We start from the raw sequence: 12,701 nt of genomic DNA, 5'->3' as shown, positions 1-12,701 counted from the left end.
TCTAATCGCAAAAAGGAAAGCATCTATGATTTCCCACGGTATTTTGCAGGCTGGGGTAGACTGTCATCTGGTGGGGCCGCACCAAACCAGCTTATGCAGGTCTCCGTTCCGCTGGTATCTCGCGGGCGCTGTAACCGCTCGTACCCAGGGCAAATTCACGACTCGATGGTTTGCGCAGGTGGGTTACATGGTATACAATCGATTGACAAAAGCGAGGATTATTGAAAAAAAAAATGCACGCATATACATATAAAACATAAGAACGTGTAAGGCGATCTCAGACTAATAAGGGTTGGAGAGAAAAATTTCCGGGGCTATCAACTTTTTTTTTTTTTTTCCATTTTAGCGGACCAAATCTCCGGTATACCCCCTCTTTTCGCCTTATTACATTAGGCAATCAATCTTGTATTTAAAATGTTATTATACGGTACTTTTTAACATATAGCGATAATGATAAAGATAATTATTATAAAAAAATTTTTATAGTCATTTTAAAGACATCTTGATATGTGCACGGTATATCTCCAGCCAAACGTTATTTATTTTTGTTTGCTCTGAGCGGACCTTCAAGCCGGGTGGAAGAGGGGGGTTCGTCCGAACCCCCCCTGGCTACGGGCCTGCCATCACTCTAAACAAGTTTTCTGTTCCACAGGTTTGGATGAGGGAGGCATTGACTCCTGTCAAGGCGATTCCGGAGGCCCAATGGTTTGCGAAAACAACGGTCGCTTCTATCTGGACGGAGTTGTGTCTTGGGGTCATGGATGCGCGGGGCGTGGCAAGTTTGGCGTCTACGCTAAGGTCCGTTACGTCAAGGAATGGATCGAGAGCTATATCAACGCCTAAATTTTTGGCTAAAACCAAGAAAAAGATAAAGTTCGAATTAAAATATTTGATTATTGCGTCATTAATTGTATTCATTTGTGCTCGCGCGTTTTCGCGCGTAAGAAAATACCATATCTAGATATGGCGCTTGTTTGTACATATATTTAGCTTTTTCATGGGAGCCCTTTCTTGACTACAGAAATCAAAAGCGACCCTTTTTAAAAGGATTTTGTCAGTTCTTACAAAAAAAACGTTCGACACCATTTCCACCAAAATCACCACAATCTTCATCAACATCACAATCACCATCATTTATATCAAAGCAATAATCATATCTTAACCAATATCACCATTACCCATCCCCTTGTTAATAGAGCATTTAGCAAATATCCAGTGAAACATTTATTTAGCACAAACTTACAAAAACTGCATAAACATCTAGTCCTTATTAATAAATTTTTGTTGGTTTTACATGTGGTTTTTAAAAATATAGATAACATGTATATAATTCTACAGAATGGTTCGATGTTCATCCATAGTCTGCCTTGATTCGCAGGATTCGACTCAACTCAGTCTTGTCTTCCATCAAGTTCTGGGACACAGTAATTCAAAAACAATATATCGAAAAGTATTAGAAACTAGATAAACAAAAACAAATTAAGCAAAAGTTATCACTATGGCAGTAGTGAAACCTTTCTAGAAATGTTGTTCGTTAGTTAGGTGAAAATGAGACATCTGGGCCTCCAATTATTGATTATTTCAACCAAAAATAGTGGCAAACCAAGAAAACATGTTTGGTTTTGGTTAGAAAACAGTAATAATTATGAAAGTAAGGCATAAATCAAAATAACTCTTCGAGAGCACAGAACCTCGACCTGGGCTCCGCTTGTCACTAAAATAGAGAGACGTTCGGGGCTCTGGAACAAAGGTATAGGGTGACGAGTAAATATTTCAGGCTTTGTGAAATTGTTGGGTCAGTACGCAGCTCTTACAAGCTGCAATTTGATTGGGCAAATGAACAATATCCGCACCTCGACACAAAGAACGAGAAGAATAGAGACAAAAGGACTCCTTTGTAGAGCAAAGATAATAGGAGACAAAGCAGCTGCGTACTTACTCAAATTGTTGCGTGCATTGTGCCCTTCCGTTATGGCTAACACGTGAGAGGTTTTAAGAAATTTAGGCACTCGGAATACGAGGATGGCAGTTATGACCAACACGAATACCAAAGCTTGGATATTCCCACCATGCTCTAATGTGCGCCAAAGCGTTTTCACCAAAGCGTTTTCTCCAAAATATTATGAGGGAGCGCGGTCTAACGTCGATGCGAATTGCTTTACCTACCACAAGCTCGAAGACAACGTGATCGTACATGCGAATACAATCAGCATCACGTGGCTCGGTGAAATAATCAGATATCCCAACATGCACTGCGATGAGTTCCAATTGAGGACAGGCAGCTTAAAAAAAAATGAAAATATTTTCAAAACTAAAATAAATAAATAAAGTGTCAGAAGGATCGAAGACCTCCGTCCCAAGATCAATCCCGTGTGAAAATGGTATTCTAGCTGCAAGCAGGTTCTGATGGTGAAGAACTGCGCCAATAGATAGTTTTGAACCGCAAAAGCAAATGAAATGCTGACTAAAGCGATACCCTGGGAGACACTTTACTTACAGTAAAATTGCAAGATGGCGTCAGGGGACACGGGCGTGAACGTGAAAAAGAGACATCGCAATCCCATGAGTCCTTGCTGGCACATCGCATACGCCGCATCCTCCGTCACGTGACATACACGGTCCAACTCGAGTTCTTGGAGGCGCTGGCAACCGCGCGCAATATGCAACAGTCCGGTTAGGGATATACCCGGGCCGCCCAAGGTTAAACTGCGCAACCCAGGCCAATGGCTAGCGATGGCTTCGCAGCTCTTGTCGTTAAAACGATAAGGATGATCGCTGCAATGGGGAAAATAGTTCAATAATCATGTTAATTGAAAAATGGCAAAGTGCTGTATAAACACCACAAACATCAAGCGATGGTGCTGACATTGTATGGATACAACGTCAATATTTCTGGGCTTTTTTCGCCATGAGTACGGTGAATAAAGGGATCTTGTTGACATCTTGTGCAAACACGAACGCGCGCTGTAACAGGGGCTTGCGGTGTTCAGTAACAAGAAGCAAAAAAGAAGGATCAAATTCAAAATGGTGTCTAAAAATGGTCACTGAGATCTGATTGACATTACCATGGCGACATGGGCGGCACGCGGAGCCTCGTTAACATGCGGCAATCATGTAAGGGCCAGAAGGCCTCGGTGCTTGCTGGGAACTTGTCACTGATATACGTCATAGAACGGAGATTACGTGTAAAGGTACCGGCAAACGTGAAGCACCTAAAGATAGAATCAGAAATCAAAAGGAGATGTCTAAGTAAGTCTTGAGACATTTTCAATACTAAGATTACCTTTTCCCGTAATTCTCTCGTAATTATTTCAAAATTACCAGGACAATATACCTTATTACACTTAATTTTCGCTTCACTTTAATTTCGCGAATTTAGCGATTTAAAAAAAATTCGCGAAAATAAAGTGACGCGAAAATTAAGTGTCGCGAAAATTAGGATGTACGAAAATTAAGTGAGTACACAAGAAGCCTTTGGGGGGATATTGGCCGTTTAATAAGCTTTATGGAAACACCTTGTCTATTTAGTCATCTAATAATGTACATATAGTACGGTAAGGGGTTGGCTGGACTTGTATATATAGATTTTTATGAAACCAAATTTAGCCCACGCATCTTTTTGTTACAAATTGTTTCAAGTTTGATGAGTACAGCACATTTTAATTCCACTTGTTTTGCTTGATTTTATTATCCCAAAATCGCGAAAATAAAGTGATCTGGTTTTTACGAAAACAGGAAAATCGCGATAATAAAGTGTCGCGAAATATCGCCATCTCAAAATCGCGAAATTTTGACGTCTCGGAAATTAAGTGTAATAAGGTAATTCTTGAATAGAGGGGGGTCGGTTATTTTGTGAGTGGTATCTAGTTACCATCCAATACAGTGTATAACATATTTTTATTTTAAGATCTAAACGGTATTTTAGGTTATTCTTTCACTGTTTAAAGTTGCTTCTTTTTTTCCATTTTACTAACCTGTCAGAAATAAGAACCCCGCAGTCCTCGATATGCAGCGATCGCAAGCGGTCAGCGGTCACCTTCATGATGCACTCCAGACCTCGCTCCAAGTAACAGCTGATGTAAAAAGAATTGATTTTCGGTATTAATGAGATTGCTGTTGTTTCTTTTGTTGTCTTGACGGTCACATGACTTTAGTATGTCCTTATTATGCAGTTTTTAGCGTCATGTTTTTCACTTGACGCCTTCCAGCTCACTGAACTAGTTGTGTTTATATTGTATATTAACCGCCTATACTGTTATTACTAAATAAACTAAAGCAGCTGCATGGCTATCCTCATACATGTTGTCTCTCTTATTTCATAATATAGACAATAAATATCTTCCATTCGGCTAAACGCAGTGAAAGAGAGTAGAAAAAAAGCCTCCCATTATAAATAGGCTTGAAAGACGAAGACGGACAAGAACGCAGAGACAAGAGTTGTTAAACGTGCATGAAAGAAAAGGAAACAGAGAAGGAAAGCATCAACGTGGCAGCAGTTGTTTGAAACGAGATTACAAAAGCACTTAGGGCTGAGAACTTGGAAATTACTCCCTAGGGGGACTTTCAAGAAAAGTAGACGGGGGTGCTCGACCTATATTTTAGGGTATAAAATTCTTACCAACTGCTGTCTCTTAGGTTGTGTTTTAGAATTTTTCCAAATCTGCTATCTTTAGGGATTTTCACGCTTGGGGAGGAGGATTTTTCCTAATACACCCTAATAGGGTGTCCCACGCAAAATGGTGGCCCAATCGCTCGAAACGTATTTTACAATAAACCTCAAGTCAACTGATCGGTTGATACTTCCAACTTTATTCTTGGTAACAAAACAATACAGGATCTGTCAGCCAAATAAAACAAGTATTGTTTTTTTTAATCTCTCAGGATTAAAAATTCCTTCGACCACACCCAATGTGCTATCTCTTAGGGGTAGGAATTGTTGTTGACCACGCCCTTAGTGCTATCCCTTAGGGTTAAAATTGGTTTTGCTGTCGAACACCCACGTCTGTTTTTCTCGAAGTCCCCACAACGGGAAATTACCGTGGCTGAATGTACGACTCTCCTCTATATTCAGATTTCTATATCCGTGAAGTGTAAAGATCAAGTTGTGGTAGCTATGTCTTCGCGAGGGCGCGAGCTAAGATTTTTTACCATGATTTCTCATTTCCAGAATTTTTTATTTCTTTTTGGATTGTATTGGATTGTATGATTGTGTTTTCTTTGTTAAAAGTTTTAAAACAGGTTATTGTAAGTTATAATGTTTCTGTATGTATTTAAATTAGAGCAATCGTAGGTGAAGCCATCAACTCTTTTGTCCCTAAATAGCCTTACTTACGTGTCTGGGTTTTTGTGTCTCTCGGTTTTCGGTGGTATGGAGGATCTTCTTAGTTCTGGGAATGAAATGAGAATAAGGTAAGAGTAAGTTGATTGAAGTCGAACACTCTTTACAAGTGCACAGCTAACCTTAGCCCTGGCCTCAACACTTTACAAGGGCGCAGCTAACCCTAGCCCCAACACTTTACAAGGGCGCAGCTAACCCTAGCCCCAACACTTTACAAGAGTGCAGCTAACCCTAGCCCTGGCCCAAACACTTTACAAGGGCGCAGCTAACCCTAGGCCCAACACTTTACAAGGGCGTAGCTAACCCTAGCCCCAACACTTTACAAGGGCGCAGCTAACCCTAGCCCTGGCGGCAACACTTTACAAGGACGCAGCTAGCCCTAGCCCTGAAGGGCACGTACTTTAGCCCTAATCCTACAATCGCGCTGCTAAATCTAATACTTTACAAGAGCGCAGCTAGCCCTACAATTAACCCTACAAGGGCACAGCTAACCCTAAACATGTTAATAGGTTCAGCTAAACCCTAAACATTAAAAAGGGCGCAGCTGCCAAACCCTAACAATACCAAGGGCATAGCTAAAAATAGCCCTTAACAAGAGCGCAGCTAGCCCTAAACCTTTAAAAAAGGCGTAGCTAATTATAACCCTACAAGAGCACGGCTTACCCTAACTACCATTCGCGAGAGTGAAGGGATTCATTTTTATTCATTTATGTACTTACTTTTCATAACAAGGACTTGTAACGGCGAACACCGACGAGATATGGACAATAATGTCTGCGAATCAAAACACGGACAAGAATCACAAGCAAGAAAAAACCTAAATACAAAAAAACCCTAAATACTCTTTGGCTCACTGTGATATCGGCGAATAATGTCCGTGGGTGAGAATTGTTCCTAGAAATTACAGTAACCCTCGAAGCTTCGCTTCTCGGCCAACTGTTTATTTTTCGTACCATTTCTCATCCTTGGACATTATCCATAAACCCAGGGGTTTATTTACTAAATGGTGCTATTTTGGAATTTTCCACATTGACAAGCGGTTCTAAGATCGTATGATGATGCTGATAAAAGTAATGAGGGAGATGATTGGCAGGATGATGACGATAGTGATGATGACAGTGCTGGGGATTGTGATGATACGATAATAGAGAGCTTAAGCAAGTCAACACGAACGGCATCAAAAACGGCGCGCGCTCTGACGAATTGTTGGAAAAACGGCGTTGACGTCCGTGACCGCGCGCGTAGAACGTAAAAATAGGGAAAATGCCGTTCTAGATTTCCTGTCACGGACGTCAACGCCGTTTTTCAGCAATTCGTGAGCGCGCGCGCCGTTTTTGATGCCGTTCGTGTTGACTTGCTTAAGCTCTCTAATAATGATGATAATGATAGTAGTTGTTGCCATGGGTACAGACATATCAACATACCATGTTATTTACTTCTTTGTCCTCCAGCACCACTCGTTGCCATAGTGACGGATGTTCACTTAGACTTCGCCACTCTCTGCATACGGTTGCGAGCCTGCACAATTCCAGCGGATCTAGGTAGCGGAAGACCAGACCTAGCGCTACTCGGCGTTTGCGTGCCCGCAATCGGTCCACGGACAAGTACCGACGAAGCGACACTAGAGCAATAAGGCAGTTATTACTTCAGCCCCTTCCATATCTCAAGGTCCACCGCTCACATACAGAAGGGTCCACCCCACACATATCCCAGGGTCCACCCCTTCCATGTCTCAGGGTCCACCCCTCACATACCCCAGGGTCAACCTCTTCCATGTCTCAGGTTCCACCCCTCACATACCCCAGGGTCCACCCCTTCCATGTCTCAGGGTCCACCGCTTCCATGTCTCAGGGTCCACCCCTCACATACCCCAGGGTCAACCTCTTCCATGTCTCAGGGTCCACCCCTCACATACCCCAGGGTCAACCTCTTCCATGTCTCAGGGTCCACCCCTCACATACCCCAGGGTTAACCCCTTCCATGTCTCAGGGTCCACCCCTCATATACCCAGGGTCCATTCCTTCCATATCTCAAGGTCTACCCCACTCATATACCCCAGGGTCAACCTCTTTCATGTCTCAGGGTCCACCCCTCATATACCCAGGGTCCACCCCTTCCATGTCTCAGGGTCCACCCCTTCCATGTCTCAGGGTCCACCCCTTCCATGTCTCAGGGTCCACCCCTTCCATGTCTCAGGGTCCACCCCTTCCATGTCTCAGGGTCCACCCCTCATATACCCAGGGTCCATCCCTTCCATATCTCAAGGTCTACCCCTCATATACCCCAGGGTCAACCTCTTTCATGTCTCAGGGTCCACCCCTCACATACCCCAGGGTCCACCCCTTCCATGTCTCAGGGTCCACCCCTCATATACCCAGGGTCCACCCCTTCCATGTCTCAGGGTCCACCGCTTCCATGTCTCAGGGTCCACCCCTTCCATGTCTCAGGGTCCACCGCTTCCATGTCTCAGGGTCCACCCCTTCCATGTCTCAGGGTCCACCCCTTCCATGTCTCAGGGTCCACCCCTTCCATGTCTCAGGGTCCACCGCTTCCATGTCTCAGGGTCCACCCCTTCCATGTCTCAGGGTCCACCCCTTCCATGTCTCAGGGTCCACCCCTCATATACCCAGGGTCCACCCCTTCCATGTCTCAGGGTCCACCGCTTCCATGTCTCAGGGTCCACCCCTTCCATGTCTCAGGGTCCACCCCTTCCATGTCTCAGGGTCCACCCCTTCCATGTCTCAGGGTCCACCCCTTCCATGTCTCAGGGTCCACCCCTCATATACCCAGGGTCCACCCCTCATATACCCAGGGTCCACCCCTTCCATGTCTCAGGGTCCACCCCTTCCATGTCTCAGGGTCCACCCCTTCCATGTCTCAGGGTCCACCCCTTATATCACAGGGACAGTCCCTTACAAGCCCCATGACCCATCACTTCAGCCTCCCCCCCCCCCCCCACGATGTATGTGAGGTTTTGACCACACGAGAATGTTTCATTACCTTCGTTTTGTTTCCTAGTGTCACTGTGTTTCCCATGCCTTTCCTTGTCTTGTCTAGTTGTTAGCGATTCGCGGTCAGTCAGTTTTTCTGTGTATTGAGAAGAAGGCTTGGCTGCCAGGCTGCAGTTGTTCCCGGGACTCCCCGTCACGCGTCGAGCGGTATTCTCGTAAACTGCACAAGGCATCCGCGGCATGTCAGCGGCGAAGTCTAGACATGGTATCAGATGAAAAATGTTTTAAACGCTGCTGAGGGGCAGGGGCTCATAAGTAGGGGCAATCAACTTCCCCATGTTCTGGTACTATATAGGTGTCACGGCGTTTCCTAGGATCAGGCTATTTTTAGACGCGCAGATGAGCCAATCAGATTCAACCTTTGTGTTGACGTTTTGGCTGAAGTCAGCTGCACGCGCAGTCTCAGACAAAAAGCTATGTTCTCTCTTCGGTACTTTGACTTTTTGTTGCTCTCTTCTTTAATATGAATCCTACCTTACCTATGACTTTGAATTCTAGCTTGCAATTCTTTTGGTAAACAAACAAAACCGACGGATGATAGATAACCAACTTTGACCAACGTCAAAGTAGCTGATTGGCCCGTTCGTTCGCGCGCGTCTAAAAATAGCCTCATCCTAGGAAACGCTGTGACATTTATATAATACAGATGATTGCCCCTACTTATGAGCCCCTGTGATGGGATAGAAACATAAAATATAAAAAAAACTTTAGGCGACCTCCTTTCGCCACCTAATTAAACTATTTAACCCTTAAAAAATTTTTACGAAAAAAAACAGAGGGCCGGCTGCAAGCCCTCTCTCTTCCTTTCCTCTCCCTAGCGCGCTCATCGTCTTCGTCTCTTATCCTTCCCTCTCCCTAGCGCGCATCGTCTTCGTCTCTCATCCTTTCCTCTCCCTAGCGCGCGCATCGTCTTCGTCTCTTAAACCCTGTCCCCACGTATCCGTTTTCGTTTGAAAACGCAACCTTTTTGTTCCGTTTTCAAAAAGATCCGCGTCCACACGAAGCGTTTTCATTTTGATACGACCCGTCCCCACGAAAACGCAGAAACGATAGGAAAACGATGACAAGCTCTACAGCGCATGCGTAGACCCACTATTTTGCTTGTTTACATCGCACGCGCAAATCGAATCACGCCATCGTTTTCGAAAGGTACGGTTTTCGTCCGTCCCCACGGCACCGAAAGGGTATCATTTTCAAATTGTTCCACTCTGGAGATCGTTTTCAAATCGTTCCGTTTTCGGTTATCGTTTTCGAGTTTACGGTGGACGATACCCGTATCCGTAACAAAAAGGTTGCGGTTTCAAACGAAAACGGATACGTGGGGACGGGGTCTTATCCTTTCCTCTCCCTAGCGCGCGCATCGTCTTCGTCTCTTATCCTTTACTCTCCCTAGCGCGCGCATCGTCTTCGTCTTTCCTTCTCCCTAGCGCGCATCGTCTTCGTCTCTCTTCTTTTCCAACCCTTGGGCTTGCTACACAGGCTAGGTTGTTTATAGTGCTGTATCATTATATTTAAGACCACAGGGAGCCCAATAACAAATAAGATAATTTCAGTTGACGAGTCGCCTAAAAAATATCTCAAGATAGGGAATTACTAAACAAAGAATAAACTTAGCCTCATTTCCAGGGTCTGCTATTTGGAATTGCCATCTTGAATTTTACCCAGAAAACCTCACTTACTCACCTAGTTTAACATCCGTACACGAGGTCGACCTCTCTTTTCCCCGATAACGGGGATTACTCCCCGCCCGTAGACTATCGCCGAGCCCTGAATCCAAAGTATGCCGTCTTGGTTGCGATCCGATGTTAGGAATGACGTCACTCCATTTTGCATCAGCGCATGCGTCATCACTTGTCAGCACCTCGACATCGCTGGGGGTCAGCGGTAATGAGCGGCGCGATCTTTTCCTAGAATACCCAGTGTGCACCTCGATATCAGATACAGAGATAGTATCAGAGGATTGATCGCTCGCTGAAAAGTCGCTCATCTCATCGTTTAACCAGGTCAGCGATGGAGGTTTTACATGCGGTAGTTTTCTTCCTGCGTGTTTTCGCCTCGATAGTAATGGTTTTGGCGCGTACTGTGGGCTCACATGATCTTTGCTTATGTCCCGCTGTTGGTGATTTTTTAAGTTTCTAAGCTCTCTCTCTAGCTTCTCGATGTATTGAGTTACTTGTTCTCTAGCGGCAGATTGCTTGGTATTTGCTTCACGGATTTGAGCGTTTACGGCCTCTGATTGCCTAAAAGTATAGAATAATTGCAACATCAATTAAGGCATAGAATGACAGAGTAGATAAACGTGTCATATGTAAGTTGTGTTTTTGTGTTAGTAGCAGTTCTTTTTTTTACGCGGATACTCTCCACTACAGAAAATACCAAGCCAAAGATAAGTTCTTCTTTCAGTTGGAGGCCCACAAAAGGTGAAAAGGGGAACAGAAGATTCATTTCTTCCCTTGAAAACTGCAGATCCGGCTTCTACTCTTCCGCCAAACAGGAATTAATGAGCAGCCTTAGCTTTGCCCATAAAACACACGCCCCGTACTCCTTACCCGTCAATATTTGTTATTTATTCTGTCTTAATATCTAGGTGTCCGCTAAAATTAAACGTGTAACCGCAAAGCTAGAGTCATATATTCCCCCATCTCTTTTAAGCAAAGCTAGAGTTGACTACGATAAACGATCATATTCCCCCATCTCTTCTAAGCAAAGCGAGAGTTGACTACAATAAACGTTGTAATAATCCCCCATCTCTTTGAAGCAAAAGGAAGAGTTGACTACAATAAACGATCATATATTTCCCCATCTCTTCTAAGCAAAGCGAGAGTTGACTGAAATAAATGCTCTAATAATCCTCCATCTCTTTGAGAGCCCTTCTTTTTCATATTATAACCTTATATAATACTGGTACTCACCTTCCCCATTCCCGGAGTCTTTGTGTAAGCTCTGCGATGGTTCTCTCGTCTTGCTCGTGTCTCGCCTCAGCCTCAATCAAACGCGCACGAGTAGTCTTCATCTCCTTTGCAATACCGCGTTCTACTTCTTTCAAAACCAACTCTTCCTGAGCTCTGACGCTTTCCAATTCCTCCTGCTTGCTAGATAACGACGCACCAAACTCATTGTTACTTGTCTCTAATTCTCGGACTTTCTTTGTCAGTTGCAAGAGTTGTTTCTCTTTCTCTCTCAGTGCAGCGTTGAGGGCATCGCGTTCCTCTTTGATTCGTTCCAACTCGATTCTCTTAAAATTCAACTCGTTTTCTAAATACCCGGCATTTTCCCTCATACTGAGCAATTTCTCATTTGCTTCGCTCAAGGAAGAGGTCAGTGTCCTGAGGTTGCTCCGTGCAAGGGCCATCTCACTTTCCTTTCGCCCATCACGAAGTGAAAGCACAGTCAGTTCACTTTTCGCTTTCAAGAAATCCTCTTTCAGTTTGTCTCTATCGATCATTAGCTTTCGTATATCGCTTCTTGCTTTTACCAACTCTTCAGCTCGTATCTGTAACTGAGTGGTGAGTATTTTAATTTCTGTCCCTTTTGCCCATTTATTTTCTTCACTGGATGCATAATTGCGAATGTTAGAGCCCAGGACGTTGTTTAGTCGTTCCTCGCGTTTTCTCATGTCTCGAATGTCGTCGTAAGCGCTTGATAATGCGTCTACAACTTCCCAATTACTCTGCTTCGCTTTAAGCAGCTCTCCGCTTAATCGAATGATGGCCGATTTGTCTGAATTGGTAGCACTCTCAGGAGCTGGTTGTTCTATTTTGTCATCGGCCGTGTTACCAACTCCACTAGTTGAATCACTGTCTATTTCGAACTCAATGGAACTCGCAACAGATTCTTCAGGAGATTCCCCTATGATGACCGGAGTTGAATGAGATGAAAACCCATAAGTGTCCATGACTCGTTCAGTCACACATACAGTTTGTAAGGTGTTTTTAGCAGGACTCATTTTCACACAAACTCATTGCGATTTTTTCCCTGGAAGCGATCGGTCAGTTATTCGCGTCACAATCATGTTGTTATGACGTGCGCCTTGCGCGCGAGCAACCAAACGTACAATAATATATGCACCTTCGGTGTAAATGCCGTTCACGGTTCTTTTTTGCCTTGGTAACACGAATTTCCTCTTGTTACCCAAAGTCAACAGTGATATTATTCATAGAGGCGTTTTGAAGTGGTTGTCATCTTTCTGTTGACTTAAACTAAAAACCGATTCCATGTCTTAATTTGATTGTTTTCATTTTAATATAATAGTAAAAAATAATAATAAAAAAGTAAAATCTAACAATGGCTACCCTTATAACAGCAATGGTATAATTAAGTTTGACCTTTTTTTCATTTTTTAGTATTTTGTT

At 43.9% G+C, this 12,701-nt stretch overlaps 2 protein-coding genes across 2 annotated transcripts in view; one reads left to right on the top strand and one right to left on the bottom strand.

Moving 5' to 3' along the window:
- Positions 1-904, top strand: part of LOC5514649 (CUB and peptidase domain-containing protein 2) — a 3,153-nt gene extending 2,249 nt beyond the window's left edge. Inside the window, exons 7-8 of the mRNA XM_032384270.2 lie at positions 50-178; positions 653-904. Of these exons, the coding sequence (XP_032240161.2) occupies positions 50-178; positions 653-843 (320 nt within the window). The 3' untranslated portion in view covers positions 844-904. The remainder of the gene's footprint in view (positions 1-49; positions 179-652) is intronic.
- A 307-nt stretch (positions 905-1,211) lies between these two features.
- On the bottom strand, positions 1,212-12,471 carry LOC5514647 (F-box only protein 41). The gene is made up of 11 exons (XM_032384269.2): positions 11,262-12,471; positions 10,033-10,589; positions 8,339-8,545; positions 6,763-6,959; positions 6,058-6,112; positions 5,333-5,387; positions 3,975-4,073; positions 3,066-3,212; positions 2,498-2,775; positions 2,167-2,282; positions 1,212-1,414 (listed from the first exon to the last, which is right to left on the bottom strand). The coding sequence occupies exons 1-11, from the start codon at positions 12,293-12,295 to the stop codon at positions 1,352-1,354; spliced, it is 2,808 nt and encodes a 935-aa protein (XP_032240160.2). The 5' UTR covers positions 12,296-12,471; the 3' UTR covers positions 1,212-1,351.
- Positions 12,472-12,701: the final 230 nt, after the last annotated feature.

This window comes from Nematostella vectensis, chromosome 6 (genome assembly GCF_932526225.1).
Source record: "Nematostella vectensis chromosome 6, jaNemVect1.1, whole genome shotgun sequence".
Lineage (NCBI taxonomy): Eukaryota > Metazoa > Cnidaria > Anthozoa > Actiniaria > Edwardsiidae > Nematostella > Nematostella vectensis.
Note: the sequence above shows the minus strand (reverse complement) of the source record. Positions and strands in the feature narration are given on the sequence as shown.